This window comes from Phragmites australis, chromosome 19, assembly GCF_958298935.1.
Source record: "Phragmites australis chromosome 19, lpPhrAust1.1, whole genome shotgun sequence".
In the NCBI taxonomy this organism is placed as follows: Eukaryota; Viridiplantae; Streptophyta; class Magnoliopsida; order Poales; family Poaceae; genus Phragmites; species Phragmites australis.
In genome coordinates this window covers 18,158,703-18,175,916 of record NC_084939.1, presented here as the reverse complement: position 1 = coordinate 18,175,916, position 17,214 = coordinate 18,158,703, and the positions used below count along the sequence as shown (strand labels likewise).

The 17,214-nt window shown below is 42.8% G+C and overlaps 1 protein-coding gene across 2 annotated transcripts; it reads right to left on the bottom strand.

Moving 5' to 3' along the window:
* Positions 1–84: 84 nt before the first annotated feature.
* Positions 85–11,304, bottom strand: LOC133900116 (disease resistance protein RPM1-like). Of its 2 annotated transcripts, none has more exons than XM_062341246.1 (4): positions 11,183–11,304; positions 11,074–11,113; positions 10,795–10,927; positions 85–3,128 (listed from the first exon to the last, which is right to left on the bottom strand). In XM_062341246.1, the coding sequence occupies exon 4, from the start codon at positions 3,116–3,118 to the stop codon at positions 392–394; it is 2,727 nt and encodes a 908-aa protein (XP_062197230.1). In that variant the 5' UTR covers positions 3,119–3,128; positions 10,795–10,927; positions 11,074–11,113; positions 11,183–11,304; the 3' UTR covers positions 85–391. The 2 variants fall into 2 exon arrangements, with proteins under 2 accessions (XP_062197230.1, XP_062197229.1); XM_062341245.1 differs by having other exon boundaries at positions 10,795–10,974; positions 11,183–11,303.
* Positions 11,305–17,214: the final 5,910 nt, after the last annotated feature.

Sequence of the window (17,214 nt, the reverse complement as noted above, 5' to 3'; positions counted from 1 at the left end):
ACACTGGTGCAGTGCTGCGTAGCATTCTAGCAAAAGCTAAATAGGAATAGAAAATCATGCGATCATATTACTTACAGAACCATATAGTGCATCGAGATGAATATATATAAAATGATGTCTTCAAATGCAGTCGAATTACACAAGAGCTTGGTTCATGTATGGGAAATCAAACCGCGAAGAAACCGAAGTAACATGGCATACACGTACAGCCAATAAGTACTTTCCTGATGGATAAGAAATATGTTGAAAAGGAATGACAAGCGTGAAAACATTGGGAAATAGATAGCTACTGGCAGAACCAACAAAAGGGACTTATTTGAAGGACTTGATGCATGAGGTAGTTCTGAGCAGAACCAGCACAGACGTAGGAATATTGTTGCAGAGTAAGTGGTTACTCCATGCGAAGCTCCAAAACATACGCCATCTTCTGGTGCATTCCATCCTTGTCCCACTGAGCTTTGAAGCCCTTGTGAAGATACAACAGCCACAGCTTCTTTAGAGAGCAGAGCGATTCGATGTCTTTAGGGACCTTATCCAGCCTGGGCAGCGCCACAATATATAAACCTTCGATATTTTTAAGAGAACCCTTTCCAATCATCAGCAGGTTGACATTGGAAAGGTTCTTCAGTACGAGCGTCTTCAGTTGTGGGAAGCACCCTTCAGATATATCCAAGGTGTCTGCAGTGCTGGCCTTGTTTAGGCTCAGATAGGTGAGGTTTGGCACGTGTGGTGCAAGCAGTTGGAGTGGGTCTTCGTGAAGACCAGACCAGCTTAGAGCTAGATACTTGAGATTTTTCCCGTGGCCGTGAAATATTGGGCAGTGCAGCGTCTCGGCAGCCCAACGGCCTCTGACGATCAACCTGTGGAGCTCTTTGGAGTGTGGATTGAGAGCTTCCAAATGGAGTGGCTGGTTCTCATCACTTGCATTGAGAAGCAAGCTGGACAGAAGTGGCATCTTGGACAGGGTAACAAAAAGCTTTTCTGAATGCTTTGCACTAACGTTGCCAATCCACACGCTTTGTAGTTTCCTCAGTTTGTTCAGTTGGTCTGCCAAGTCATCTGTGGCTTCCACAGTCTCGAGAGTCTGAAGTTCAACCAAGTTAGAGAGGTCCTTGGGTGGCTGTACCCCGACGAAGTACTGGAAATCTTGATGCTTCTCGTCAACGACTCTGTCAGCTAACAGATGCCGCAGCTTCCTAACCTTTACTATGCCTCGTGGCAGCTTCTCTATTTTGGTTTGCTTGATGTCTAGGGTCTGTAGGTTGGACAACTTCTCAATACACTCGGGGAGTGACTTGACCCTGCTGCGCCGCAAGCCAATGTAACGTAGATTAAAAAGGTTTGCTATAGATGCTGGCACTTCGGTGATTACAGAATCTTGCAGCTCCAGAACAGTAAGGTAGCTGGATCCAGACAAAATTGAGGCTAACATGTGAGGAGTGGAAGTCACGGCATCAAGTGACATTAGGGTGCGAAGGCGCGGGAAGCTCACTCTTGATGCATCACTGTCTTTCCATCCACATGACGACAGACGACGGACGTCCTTGTCCATCTGTATCATTGCACCTTTATCATTTGCAGAGCCAAACTTCTCGTCTTTAGCAATAGAAAGAGCCAGGTCATGCACAATGTCGTGCATCTTACATGTGTTCACCCTGCCAAGCTCATCATTGTCCACAACTTGCAGCATGTTCCTGTTAATGAGCTCCACGAGATTTAGTTCAGCCACATCCTCCGGTGTGTTGTTTTCGTTGGTCACCGCAAAGCCTTCAGCAACCCACTGTCTGACAAGGCTCTCCCTTGACATGATGTAATCTTCAGGAAACAGGCTGCAGTATAGGAAACAGTTTCTGAGGTTTCCTGGTAAGTCATTGTAGCTAAGCTTCAAAATTGCCTGGACATTGTCTGGTTTAGCTAGCTCGCTCCGGAACTGCCTGTACATTTGATTCCAGGCATGTTCTGTTGGTTTCTTCGAGGACATGAGGCTGCCCATAGAAACAATTGCTAACGGCAGGCCCTTGCACCTTTCGACTATGGAAGCTGCCACATTCTTGAGCTCTGTTGGACACATCCGGTCTGTTGTGTTATTGAAGGCCCTTCTACAGAAGAGGTTGAATGCATCAGGGCTTCCCAAAGGCTGGAGCTGCAGGTGGCAGTTTGAGGATGCAAGAGATGCGACGTCATCTTTCCGCGTTGTGATGATAATACGGCTTGCTTGCAGATTCTTGAAAATATCTTCCATTTGGAGATACACCTCCTTATTCCAAACATCATCCAACACAAACAAGCATTTTCTGCCACCTTGGAGATTCGATCTTATTTCTTGTCTCAACTCGTGGACGTCCATTTTGTCTATGCTAGTCGAGGGCTTCTCTGTGCACCCAATCTTCCTGAGTAGTTCCCTCAGCAAGCCATCTATTGTGTAGGTCTGTGACACTGTGATCCATGCATTAATAGGGAATTTGATCTTCTCGTACTCATAAACATTCAATACCAAGGTGGTTTTTCCCAATCCACCCATACCTGACACCGTTATCACTGTGCTGTTCGGCTCATTTGAGTCAAGCCATCCGATCAGCTTTGTCCGATTGACCATAATCCCCACGAGGTCTTCATCTTGAACAAGTTCTGGCAGGCAGCCTTGAGATCCTCGTCGTTCAATTACATCAGGACTTGGAACAAGCTGAACAGCAGGGAAATAGTCCTTTTGCAGTTTTTTTAATTGCTCAATCTCACCCTTTATGAGGACTACCTCTTCAGCAATATCGCTGAAAATTTTGGCATTATGTGCTCCTTTGAAGAACCTCTTCAGTGATCCTTCTTCCTGCAGCTGAAAAGCGTGATACGAGTATTTGTCCATTACATCCTCAACGTGGAAGGCCAGCTTTCGCAGCTCTGCAATCCATCCCTTGACCACATTGATACTGAGATTTTTGGTATCCAGATCTTGTATTACATTGTTCATCATACTCAATTCTGTCCCAATGTGCTTAACATTTTCTGGCAGTTCCCTCAGGTTAGTTATTTTTTGAGATAGACTATCTATGACGAAATTGATGACTTCATCGCTTAAAACCATACCAATCTTTGAGATGGCAAGTAGCACCGCCTCTGCCATTAGTTCAGTGCTGTAAAATAGAAACACGGAGCTTGTTACATAAAGCAGTGAAATATAGAAGAAACTAGCAGAAAATAAACACGGTTACATGACCCGATTCCTGAAATCGAGAAATCATAGCCACGATGGACAAGCAATAATCACTAAGAGAACTAAGTTGAAGACAATGCAACTATGACTCATTCAGTTTTTTTTTTTTTTTTTTTTTTTTTAGACAATGCAACTATGACTCATTCAGGTTTTTTTTTTTTTTTTTTTTTTACCGTAACAAGTTAACTGTAATTGAGAAATCTTAGCCATGTTGGAAGAATATATATCGGTGATAGAACTAAGTTGAAGCCAACGAAACCATTACTCGCTCATCGTTTTTTTAACAATTCTGCTTCATGCTTCACACCTGTGCACACCTATTAAGAAAATCGTAATATTAAACCAATACACGATTAAAGTTCTGCCTTTTGTTACCTTATCTATTTATTAATAAAAGGAGATGTCCCTCCCACGACCCATCATGATGCTGTTGTATTTGTGTCAAATATATGCACAAGATCGGCTCTAGATATATTTAAGTTGTAATTAGGTGGGATGTAGTTAGATTTCTATTTTCGAGCCTATAAATATTAGGCATCACTATATAACCAGATTAATGGAAATAAAATATGTGAGAAGCGTTCGTAGTCATGCCTCGAGAATGTTGGCACGATAGCCAAACCTCATTAAAAAACATCGCGTCTCGTGTGTTGATCTTGTGCTTGCTTGTCGATTTTGGTGATACTTTTGCTAAACCATAACAAGTGATATCAGAGTCATGTAGAAAGATGGGAAGATGCGATGAGATATTCCACACCGTACAAGGCTTGCACAATTTGGGAAGAGACATGGCGTAAGATGGAGCATGACAACGATCGACGATTTGATTGGTGGATTCGGACACTTGGAACGTGGTGGCTCGAACCGTTCAATGAGCTACATCAACAGGAATCCATCGAGACATGGAGATCAGAGTGATGGCGGCTGGAGGCTGAGGGCAAGTCAAACGTGATGGCTATGTTTAACCGTGCAGCTGTAAGACATTGTGAACGAGATGGCAATTTCGACTCATGATCTGATTGATAGACGATGAATCTAGATCGGAATGGCTATTGCGTATTTAAGGTGGGATATTAGCAAAGATGATGTAAGCCATGGTGGACTTCAGAGGGTTGTGTCGAGGCGACGACGTAGGCGGTGGCACGCGTGTGCGGATCATGCGGCTAGCTGATGGTGTCGCATAGTGGGTGTGCGTGGATGACGTCGTAGTGGCGCATGTTCCTGTGACGTCGACGGTGAAAGGCTACACGGATCAGGTGTTGCGAAGGATGATGACGTCGCGGAGGTGGTGCCTGGCGGTTACGGAGGTAGTCCAGGTCATGCGTGGGCAGGAGTACTGGCCGATCATGTGGTATACGTGGCGCTGGTCCTGATGCACGCGGCTCGGGCATGCAGGATGCGCAGCAGCAGAGCCCGAGCTCTTGGCGGCGGTCAATCAGGTGCTAGGTGTGCTGGGCCAGACGGGCAGGAGGCAGCTGGTGCCCTGGCACGGCCTGCGGAGACACAGGTGGCCCAGGTGTTCGGCTTGACATGAGGTGAGGATGGCCTGGTGGCCTTGATGGCTGGCCCGAGTGGACCTTAGGCCAGGTCAGCCTGGTGACGCAGGAGGTTGGCGGCAGGTCCAAGCCAATAGCAGACCGGTGCAGGAGACACGCGCTCCCAGGTTAGCTGCTGTTGGCTGGTGGAATAAGAGCCGAGCAGCAGGCCTGGTTGGTCGGCTGATGGGTGCTGGACACATTCGCTTAGCCGAGCTGACGTGCGGTTAGCTGGTCGGTCGGGCACTCGACCGAATTAATAATGGGCTAGCATGGTCGACATGGAGACCGACTTAGGTCTGCTGGTGGGCCGAGACTGCATCCACGCATATTAGAGTGCAGACGTCGGTCGGTTGAAACTCGGTGTAGGTCGGGCAGAACTTTGTGCCGTGCAAACCGAATCTGTTTTGGAGTCAGGCCAATCAGCTGGGACAAAGCGGTACCGTGCAACAAAACAAAGTGCCTATAGAAGGCAACCGAAGAAGGAGAAGCTCACGTATCTGGAAAAATTGCAATCGAGCTGTTTATGAACTGATGCCTGACGGTTGATGGTAAATAGCGGGCGAAGATCGAGTCAGTTAGTTTCATTGTATGCAAACAGCGTGGTTGTCGACGAGGCTCAAGAGTGACGGATCATGTACAGGTGGCGCACGAGATGGCGTGCGTGTGGTTCATCATGTGAATGGTGGTGTGTCTAGGCGGGGCAAGGGGACCAGCGTGCAGAGACACGTTCAGCACATGTGAGGTACGCATGAGCGAAGGGATTCGATGATCTGCGGCAACAGGAAGATGGCATTGATGGTGTTCAAATTTGAAGTGATGAGATTTGACGATACTAGCAATTCAGGCTATGGTAGACAAGGGTTAAGGTTCTGCTAGCACAACTGGGTATCTTGAAGGCTCTGTAGGTGACGAAGCCGATCACGATAGATAATGACCAGTGGGAGGAGATGAAAGCACAAGCGGCGACAACAATCAGATTGTGTCTCTTCGATCAGATTATGTATCATGTCATAAATGAATCATAACCCAAGAAGATTTATATAAATTGGCCTATCAATCAATGCCAAAGACATTAAACCAGAAGCTATGTTTGAAACAAAAATTGTACGGGGCTGAAGATGCAAGAGGGGCCGAAACTTGCTGAGCACATAAACGTCTTCAATCAAGTTGTAGTTGACCTTGTGAAGGTGGCGGTGAAAATTAATGATGAAGACAAAAAGATTATTCTTTTATGTTTATTATCAATGTCTTATAAGCACTTGGTCACTACATTGACGTATGACAAATTGGTAGTCAAAGTTGATGACATCCTTGCAGCGTTGTTTGCTCATGAACAAAGGAGGAAGAACCATGCTGGAGAAGGTTCATTAGGAGACGCTTTGTTGATTAGGGGTAATCAAAGCAGGGAGACTGAGAAGAGATTGGGGATTAGAGACATGTGATGAGAGATTGTCCAGAACTAAAAAAGGGCGTGTCAATATTGTAGTTTCCAAGAAAGATGACTTAAAGAACGATTGTGATATTATTGTACTATTGAGTGAAAAGTCTTGTGGTGAAGTGTGATGGTTAGATTCTGCAAATTCATATCATGCAATATCTAAGAGGGAGTGGTTCTCTTCATACACTGAAGGTGATCTTGGCATTGCTTTGTTTGGAGATGACACATGTTACCGTGTTATGGGAGTTGTCAACATCAAGCGAAGATGTATGGTGGACATGAAGTGCTACTTAAGGGTGTGCGGCATGTGCCGAGACTTAGGAGGTATCTAATCCCGATTGGAATTCTGTATGAAGAATGTTGACTGTATCAGGTGGTGCCGGATAAGAAGACTATGAAGGTGATGCAGGATAGTGAGACTGTGATGATATGTGAGAAGAAGAGAGCTTATCAATATAAGCTGAAAGGTGAAGTTATGGAAGTAAGAGCTTCAAACTTTGCGGAATTTGTTCCTGACGACGAGGCATCCTCGTCAGGCTATTCAAGGTGAGTGAGGAGATGGACAACTCAAGTCTAGGTACACGGAGGTTTGCACATGGATGACTCAAGTTGGCGTGCACATTCGCTAAGTGGAGTTTGTTGTATTTATGTCGAATATATGTACATGATCAATTACAAATATATTTAAGTTGTAATTAGGTGGGACAATAAATAGAGTTATAGTCGGACTCCTACTTTCAGTATATAAATATTGAGCATCACTATGTAACTAGATCGACATAAATAAAATATGAGGAGTAGCGTCTGTAGTCATGTCTCTAAAATGTAGGTTCGATGGCTGAATCTCGTTAAAAACTTCACATCTCATGTGTTGCTCTTATACTTGGCTTATCGATTCTAATAATACTTCCGTTAAAACCTAACATGTGCCTAGAAAAAAAGAGAAATAACCTAGAAACTCTCACAAATCTCTCTTTATCACCTGATCCTCACATATACCAATCAAAACTCTTGTACCCCTCTCACGTACCGATCCAGCGCACATACCACGCCCACCGCATGTCTTTCGTGTTGATTAGAGATAAAGATAGCTTGAACATTAGTGAAACAAATCAAGGAAATGATCCTATATATGGTACTCCTCGGCATCCCACACCCGTATACCAGAACCATCTTTGCCGTCGTCGCCAAGGCCACGCTCTTCCGTATCCGTCGTACAGCTCCGTAGCGTGGTGTCTATCATCGTGTTCGCCTCTGCGCCGTCAAGCATCCACTGTAGGCTGGCATCACTGGACGGGTTGACACAGCGTCGACGTTGGAGGCTTGGAGCTCGATCGCCCACCGTGTGTATTCTGAACTCCAATTTGGCGGTTCCCAAGTTTGCATCATGCGAGGCAGTAGGCAATGTAATCGTACCGTGCAGCTTCGGGCGTGATGGGCGACACGCGCGATTGGACGGAAATCGGGCGGCAGCAGGCAGACGGCGCAAAGCAGTAGAGGTACTGCAGAACTGCAACCCGTGGGCGGGAGGAGGAGCGACAATGACGACTTGCCTTGCGTACTTGCCGTTCGGTACCACAGACCGGGCTTGTGTCTGTGTGCATCTCTTCACACGAGACCGCAAGAAAGAAACTCTTTTACGCTCGTATCACTTGATGTAATAACGAGAGCTAATATAACTTTTCTTAAAACAAAAGAGACAGGATTGGATGCCCACGACCACGAGCAGAAGCAAGCATTTGGCGGCGGCCAGGCCACGCAGCCGCATCCGGTACTAGGATTGCCGCACTCAGGTAGTCCAACATGGTAACATCTTTGATATTATATTATCATGTACTCCATGTACTCCCTCCGATTATAAATATAGATCGTTTTAAATTTATACATAAGGATTAAGAAAGTAGATTAAATGACCTTATTGTCCTTTATTTATTGTACATTAGAAAAGATAACTCATTTATTTGTGAGAGTGGTAGTATTTATTAAACAAGGGCAAGATGAGAATAAAAGAGAAAAAAATGTATAGAAGTTCGAGAATGACTTATATTTAGAGAATAGTTGAGGAGACTAAAACGACATATATTTACAACTAGAGGGAGTATTATGTATCAATATCAGCAGTGAAGATGCATTATAAAAAAAAAGTGCCATCTCATAACGTTGCATGCAACTCGATTGTTAATTTTAGAATATATATTAGAAGAATATATACTATTAAAAAAGATCATTATTATCGATTTAAAATTGACATCACTGCTAGCTTTTGAACCAGTAGTGATAGTAAGTATCACTGCAGGTTCTAGTTTTGAATCGACAGTGATAATAATACAATGACCACTACCGGCTCTAGCACTGATAATGCAATAATCTATGTAGATCCTTGAACCGGCAGTGATACTTACTATCGTTGTAGATTCAAGCCTAGAATCGGCAGTGGTAATCGATCCACCTGTGCAAAAATATTCTATTGCGATTTTTTCAGCATGATAATCCTCCTATGTTTGATCTCAAACTTACATGGAGATCCCATACTCAAATGTTCAAGAGAGAGTATTATATATGGTGAAATGCCCATTTTATATCTTGCAATATTCGAGTGACAATATTATATCTAAATGAATGACGAAAACACAATTATTTTGAAGAAAATGTATTTCTGTCACTCATTTAGATGTGTCCATTACCACAATCTAGCTTAAACGAATGACAATATCTAAATCTACATTCACAATAATAATAGTAAATATAAATGAATAGCAAAATCACAGTCCATTTTTAACATATTTGTGTTTTTTTCCATTCATATAGATCTATCTTTTATCATAATCATCTTCGGAGAGAGGTTGGGCACAAGGGGTAGAGGTGGCCACAGTGGAGACGGTAATCACCGTTCCACTTTGACCGCCATATTCCTTGGGAGTGGCTTTGGGAGATTGGAAGCGAAATGAGATGGGGGCGGCTGAGGGAGATGGACTCAATTTATAAAAAAATTATCACTACCAGTTTGAAATACAAATCGGTAGTGATAATAATTAACATGATCAGTTTATCTTCGTCAATTATTGCCCATCGGATTGGATTATGAACTAGTAGTGATAAATATTATTACTACAGGTTTGAAATACGAATCAATTGACACAAATATTATCACTATTAGTTATTAAAGGTACTTTTTATACACGTCTTTTTAAAAACCGACAATAATAATTACTATCATTATCGATTCAGTAGACTTATCATAGATAATACTTTTGCAGTTTTACTTTATAACATTTTATCATGTATTATGTATCAATATCGCTAATTATTAACGTTGAGTAGTCATAGTATCACTTGCGATGGTTGCAGGGGTGATAATATTAAGGGAGCTTCTATTTGAAAGTCGACTGAAAAGTTGACAATTTACAGTGGACGGATCCCAGCCGTCACAGACTAATCCAATGGTGGATGGATTGTCTTCAACCTTGATCGATTTTCCTGTTCTGCTTCGTTCCCATGTTTCTTTGGTTCGTTTTTCCTCCCGTCGCTCACCCCTGCCCACCCGCTGCACCCCTCTCCGGCAACTCCGACCACCAGTCGCCACACTAATCAAACCGTTTCTATCACACCCCCACCGACTGTGCCCACCGCACACCTGCAGCTCGCGGCACCGGTGCCACCGCCTGTTCCTAGCTGTACCCGTACCACCACTCCATCACCAACCGCCAGTCCGTTCGCCAACCCAAAAAGACCCTTCAGCTAACGCAACCAGTAGAACAAGGGGACATGCACATTCAGTTAGAAATCCGAGTCCAGCGCGTTATCTCCGCACAAATGTCCCACGCAAAGGTAACTCCTTTGATCCAAAACATAAACCTAATGGGTTTCTGGTATTGCCGATCCATTATTATTTTTGTTTTGGCTTTTATGACTTAAGTATCCCGTTATTTTTAGAAATAGTCCTATTTTAATAGTTTAAATAGGTTGATGATAACATATATATCTTTGCGCTCTAAACATATATAGTATCTACGAATTAACTATTTTACATGAAGTGAAAATAAAAGTATAAGCGATATGCTATACCTACATGGATCTGCCCTACATGAGGGTTGGGCCATAATCAGATTTTGGAGGCGTGGGGTGTTTGAGGTGTGTGCATGTTGACCCGTAGAAGGGACACGACACGACGTTTGCATTGGTGAGAGATTCTGGATATTTGACTGTCATGAATGCGGTAAGCTACTGAGGGTGTCAATCTTAAAGAGAGAGTGTAATATCGTAGATCATTATTGTTTTGCTTTCGTCGTGTTGCCTAAGTGTTTTAATACGACGAAAATAGTTTCACCTTGTAGTTTAGATAGGTTAGGACTAACATATAATGTCTTGTACTCTATACATAGCACATCTAGATTAAACCTTTTATAAAAATAATAATAAAAGTGTAAGCGGGATGCTATGTCTATATGAATCCATCTTAAATAGGAACTCGACCATAAGTGGTTTTTAGGGTGGGGTGTTACAACTTCTATGGACATTTTGAGACATCCTCGTTGTGAAACTTTCAGTACCAAGCAAAGCTTTCAGTACCAAACACATGCGAGCAAGCGTTCAAGTAAGCAGGTGCGTACCTGCTGAAGACTCAGCTTGCGAAGTGACTTGTAAACAGGAACTGCCGGTGTCCAACGATGCGACGAAAACTCTGAATCAGAGAAACAGCATCCGCTCTCCCGCGTCCGAAGTAATCCAGATAAGATGGTCAAACTGAGACGCCAAAACAAAGCTTCGTTTTGTAACTGAACATGGCTTAACTGCGAAGTGAAATAAATTTGAAACTTGAAGAGATATAAGAGAAAAAGTTTGCAGCCAAACACTAGATCCAGACAAGTTGAGTAGAGAAATCAACGGACCTTGGAACGGAGATAGTACAAACCAAAATGGCTTTATGAGCTGTGGATCCAAGAACAGGTTCGGTAAGCGATGTTTAAGCTTGTACTCGAAATGAAGACATGCACGCACCTGTTAACATTGGAGGGCTGTGGTGCAGAGATGCCTGCCTTAGAACATTTGGATAAGAACTCCGCAACTATAAGGTCTTGCTTCTTCTGAACATAAAATCCTGGAAAGACTTGACAAAGTCTACACCTTGGGAAGACTTGGGAAGTCGTCATTTTTAACATCTGCAAGTTACACCAATAGAAAATATTAAATTGGGAAAAATTATAAAACGAGAAAAAGAACATAACATTGTAAATTATTTTATATCCAATGGGTAATGGCCTGCCCTCTATAGAAGTCTTCCCAAGCTGTTAACAACAAACTAGGTGGATTAACGTGTCTACGCCACAACTAATTTTTATTGTACAGAGCATAATAAAAGAATACTAAAAAATTATGTTAACTATGTTTAGTATCTAAATATTTATTTACGAGTTTATCAATATTTAACACAGTCATTTAATTATGAGGAGAACAGTGATACTTTCACGCATGTACATAATTTTAACATGTAGACGATAGTAATACGAATCTGACTAAATTTGTTTCATATTTTGTTTGAGTTTTAGATATTTTTCTGTGCATTTTAGATTATTTCAGCCGATTTATCAATATAAATATTATTACTTTCGATATTTTTCTGAAATTTTAAAAAATATATGTATATTTATACATATGTATATATACAAATATATATACATATACGTGATAGTAGCTACAGTAATTTATCCAAATTTTGTACCTTTAATATATGTAATAGATGCGTGTGATGCCACTTGATTCTTGTTCAGTTCTAATCTATAAGTAATCTCGGTTGTTGGGCCATAATATATTTTCTAGGAACTGAGCTGTTAATGGTACGAGTACATTATTATCTAATTAAAAAAATGGTACGACTACGTGTTATGGGAACGTGAAACTGTGTGCGCTAATTAGAAGCGACGACTTCGTACAGAGCAGTCCTATAGCATATTAGATGGTATAAGTACATCAGCTTGACACAGGAGATGTGAGAACCCTGCAAATTAAATTTTAATTAATTAAATCGAGGGATCTTCTGTTAAAATAAGAGTTAGCACATGCTCATTTTTTGACATACCATATACTAATTCACATCTCAAACTTAACAATCGCAGCCATAAACTGATTAAGATGAATCTAATCCCATTAGTTCCGATATGTATTTTATATTTAAGATCGAAATACACACTTTTACAATAAAATTCATCATATAAAAACGTAATAAAGAGTAAGTAATGTAAAATATATTACAAGTTTTTAAATCATTATAAGTTCAGCAATTTAAACTACTAATTATTGAAATTAAAGGAGGAGAGCCATTTGACAGTCTGGCCTGATAGGTTATCAAGGGCTGGCTAATCTTGAGTTGTTACGAACAACATTATACGTAGGGTAAAGTTCTCTCATTTGAATTCATCCCATACCTGCACACCATCGTCCCACAATATTACAAAATCTTCCATTAAGGGTTTTAGGTAGACGTCGATATCGTTGCTAGGTTGCATCGACACTTGTATCAGCACCGGCATCATAAGGTACATCCACTTCATACACAACCAATGAGGAAGGTTGGTAACCGCAAAAGAACTATACAACAGAAAGTTAAACTTAGGAACAATAAAAGAGAACGACGACACATGCCCTTAGGCACCGTCTCAATGCGCCACCTTCAGAGTATGATGCACTACTCTTGCCCACCACCCTGATCGGCCGGCACGAAATAGCCAAAAACAGCCTCTTCTCTAGAAACAGGAGTACCTGAAAGCGTAGGCATGAGTACAAAGGTACTCGCAAGACTTAAACCATATAAAGCACATATACATAGCTCGACTCTAAGGATTATGCATTGATCATTAGCAAGGATGAGCTACAGGTTAAGTAAAACATATGCACTAAGCACTTAGACATATGTGTGAGCAACTGAAACATAACTAAAACATATGAAAACTACCCTGCAACTAACAACTGAACAAATGTAACTGCAACCAACATGTGTATCAATAAGTAACAAGTACCAACACCACCATCTCCCACATACCGAACCAAAAAACCATACTCGAAACTCTACGATCGATGCAGATGGACAGAAGCATGCTCATGACCGAGAGTGTGGCAGTTCGAACTGTTTATACACCCTGCAGGGGATACTCCTGGACCCACATGACACGAGGATCATTTGGCCTGTGCCACCGGCCAAAGTGCACACAAGGGGGTACTCGCGATAACTTTTTCCAACTAGCCCCAACTGTTTGGATCATGCATCGCTCAGCGCAGTGGTACTAGAACTACTTCCGGGATGTGCCGGACACTCCGAGTGAGGTTCCGAACGAAGCTCTCAGCTACATAATCACATAACTATCTAGAGTCTCCGGGTTTGTCCGGATTATTCGAGTGATACAGACTTGGGTTCTTCATGATTTTTCCACTCGGGTGATTTTGACTCATTTTAGAAATCTGTGCTACACAAACGTGCACATACCCTATCCAAGAGATCCTAAACCAAACTCGCACCCTAAACCCTAACCAATTGTGAACACAATTCAACGGACAAATTCTGCTGAACCCAGAGTATCCGGGTGAGTCCAGAGTATCTGAGTCAGTCCAGAAAAGTTGTTCTCGAATGGATTTTTGGTCGATTTGTATTGCGATCTTTTCCAAGCCTAAAGGGAACACGTTAGGGATAGTCTAAGGGTACTAGAACTTAGTCATCAACTACCAACATGACTCTAGAGCTTATTTTCGACCAAAATTGCATTTTTATTCCAAAAAGCTCAAGAATGTCAAGAACTTCAAGAACTACTCGATTCTAAAACGAAAACAAAAATGGATTGGATAGATGAGTAGCTCATCGGCTAGAGAATGCAATGGTACCACATGCATACCATGAATCCTCCACTTGAGCTCGGATTTTGGGAACAAAGGGAGAGTGAGCTTGAGTGGGAGAGTGGGAGGGGGAGAGCTGCTGCTGCAGCTTGGTGGGGACGTGGGGAGTGAGGCAGGAGAGAGAGAGGGTAGGTGGGGTGCTGCCCACTTGAGAGAGGGAGTGGGTGAGGTGTGGGGCCACATGTGGGTCCCACACGCTAGAGAAAATGGGTATTTTCAATGCAATTTCTATTCTTTTCTCCCCCAATTTTCTTCTCTCATCCAAATGATTTTTAACGAAGTGCATTAGCGCTCCGAATTACCTTTACAAAAAATTAAGCATAATGCTTAAGAAGCATGATTTTGCTTAAATGCGTGATTAAGAATTTGGGACGTGACAAACCTCCCCCCTTTAGAAGAATCTCATCCCGAGATTCGGCACAAGTCAAGGAGAGGACGATGAGGCTAGGAACCACGGTGTGAGAGATATCACACGGTGAAATACGGAACCTAATGCAATACTTTTATCCAACACAGTGATGAGCATAGACATATAAGAGGTCCCAATTGTGCAAAATTTACACGATGTTTACAAGCTCGCAAAGAGCTCGGGATACTCGAAGCGGATTTTACCCTCACGCTCCCAAGTTGCCTTTTCTTCGGTGTGGTTGCTCCATTGGAATTTAATGAATCTTATGGAATGATGTCGAGTTTTGCGTTCTGCTACATCCAATATTCAGATAGGTCGCTCACAATATGTAAGATCCGGCTGCAACTCTTGAGGTGCAACATCAAGGACCTCAGTTGGAACTCGGAGGCATTTCTTAAGTTGCGACACGTGGAAGACATTATGCATGGCGGAGAGAGACGGTGGCAAGTCCAGTTGATATGCCACCTCTCCATGTCGAGCAACAATCTGGAATGGCCTCACGTATCGTGGCGCTAACTTGCCTCGGACTTGTAATCGGCGAACACCCTTGAGCGGTGAAACCTTGAGATACACATGATCTCCAATCGCGAACTCGAGTTCTCGGCAGCGATGATCCGCATAGCTCTTTTTCCAAGATTGCGCCATGAGAAGGCTCTTGCAGATATTCAGAATATGATCTTCCGTTTCCTTGACCAAATCCGGACCTAGGAAAGCCCGTTCGCCGAATTCAGACCAATTCAACGGTGTTCGGCACCTTCGGCCATATAGCGCTTCAAACGACGACATATCCATATTTGCTTGGAAGCTATTATTGTATGAGAACTCTGTGAAAGGAAAACATATGTCCCACCTCATCCCATAAGTGAGGACACAAGCTCGAAGCATGTCTTCCAAAATCTAATTTACCCTCTCGGTTTGGTCATCGGTTTGAGGATGGTATGCCGTGCTATGAAAGAGCTTGGTTTGCATAGCCTCTTGAAAGCTCCTCCAGAAGTGAGAAGTGAATTGTGTGCCTTGATCAGAAATGATCTTTGCTTGGCCGAGAATGTGGTCTTGACGGGCAAGAAATGAGCTGACTTTGTCAATCGGTCCACAATCACCCATATAGAGTCATACCCATTCGAGGTCTTCGGCAAATCGGTAATGAAGTCCATTCCAATTTCCTCCCACTTCCAGGAAGGAATGGGCAAAGGCTGAAGTGTACCAGCTGGCTTGAGGTGCTCGGCCTTCACTCTTCGGCAGACATCACACTCAGCTACGTATTGAGTGATCTCTCGCTTCATGCAAGTCCACCAAAACCGTGGCTTGAAGTCTTGATACATTTTCATGCTCCCTGGATGAATGGATAGTAAAGAGTCATGAGCCTCATCAAGAATCTTCTTCCTCAGTGCTTCGACCCTTGGAACCACTAGTCGGTTCCCAAACCACAGAACACCCTGCTCATCTTTAGAAAAGCATATGGCCTTGCCGATCTTTATCTTCTCTCGGATTTGGGCCATGTCCTTATCATCCTTTTGAGCTGCTTTGAGATCATCCAGGAGAGTGGATTTGATCTCAGAATTGGCAAGGAAGCCATCTGGAACCATTTTGAGCCCAAGCTGAAGAAAATCATCACAAAGTGTGTCATTCCTAGGTTCGACTCTAAGGCAATGACAATGAGCCTTCCGTCTTAGTGCATCGGCGACCACATTCACTTTGCTTGGATGATAATGAACCTCCAGTTCATAATATTTGATCAACTCGAGCCATCTTCGTTGCCTCATGTTCAAATCGGCTTGAGTGGAAATGTACTTCAAACTCTTGTGATTTGTATAGATACGACACAAGTTCCCCATCAGATAATGACACCAAATCTTTAGAGCGTGCACGACTGCAGCCAGCTCTAAGTCATGTGTCGGATAATTCTCCTCGTGGTGCTTCAACTGTTGTGAGGCATAAGCGACAACCCTACCTTCTTGTATAAGGACACATCCGAGGCCCATGCGAGAAGTGTCGCAATAGACATCGAAACCCTTGCTCATATCTGGCTAAGTAAGAACTGGAGCGGTCGTGGGCAACTTCTTCAAAGTCTAGAAAGCAGACTCACACTCACTTGACCACTCGAACTTGTTGCCTTGCTTCAGTAACTCGGTCATTGGCTTGGCAACCTTGGAGAAATTCTCGATGAACCGACGGTAATAGCCCGCAAGTCCGAGAAAATTTCGGATGTCCGTGACATTCTTGGGTTGTACCCATTTAAGCACATCTTGCACCTTGCTTGGGTCAACTTCAACACCATTTTCTGATAGATCATGATTCAGAAAAGTTACCTTCCTGAGCCAGAACTTACACTTGCTGAACTTGGCATAAAGCTGATGACCTCTGAGTTGGCCAAGAACAATACAGAGGTGCTCTACATGCTCTGCATCAGTCTTGGAGTATATGAGAATGTTATTGATGAAAACCACAAAAAACTTATCCAATTCCTCCATAAACACTATGTTCATCAAATACATGAAGAATGCTGGTGCATTCGTCAATCCAAAGGATATGACAGTGAATTCATATAGCCCATAGCGGGTCGAGAAAGCCATATTTGGAATTTCCTCCGGTCGGACCTTGATTTGATGATAGTCCAATCTCAAGTCGATCTACGAGAAGACTTGTGCTCCGGTCAGTTGATCAAACAGAATATAAATCCTAGGGAGAGGATATTCGTTCTTGATAGTGACCTTATTCAATGAACGTAATCAACACACAT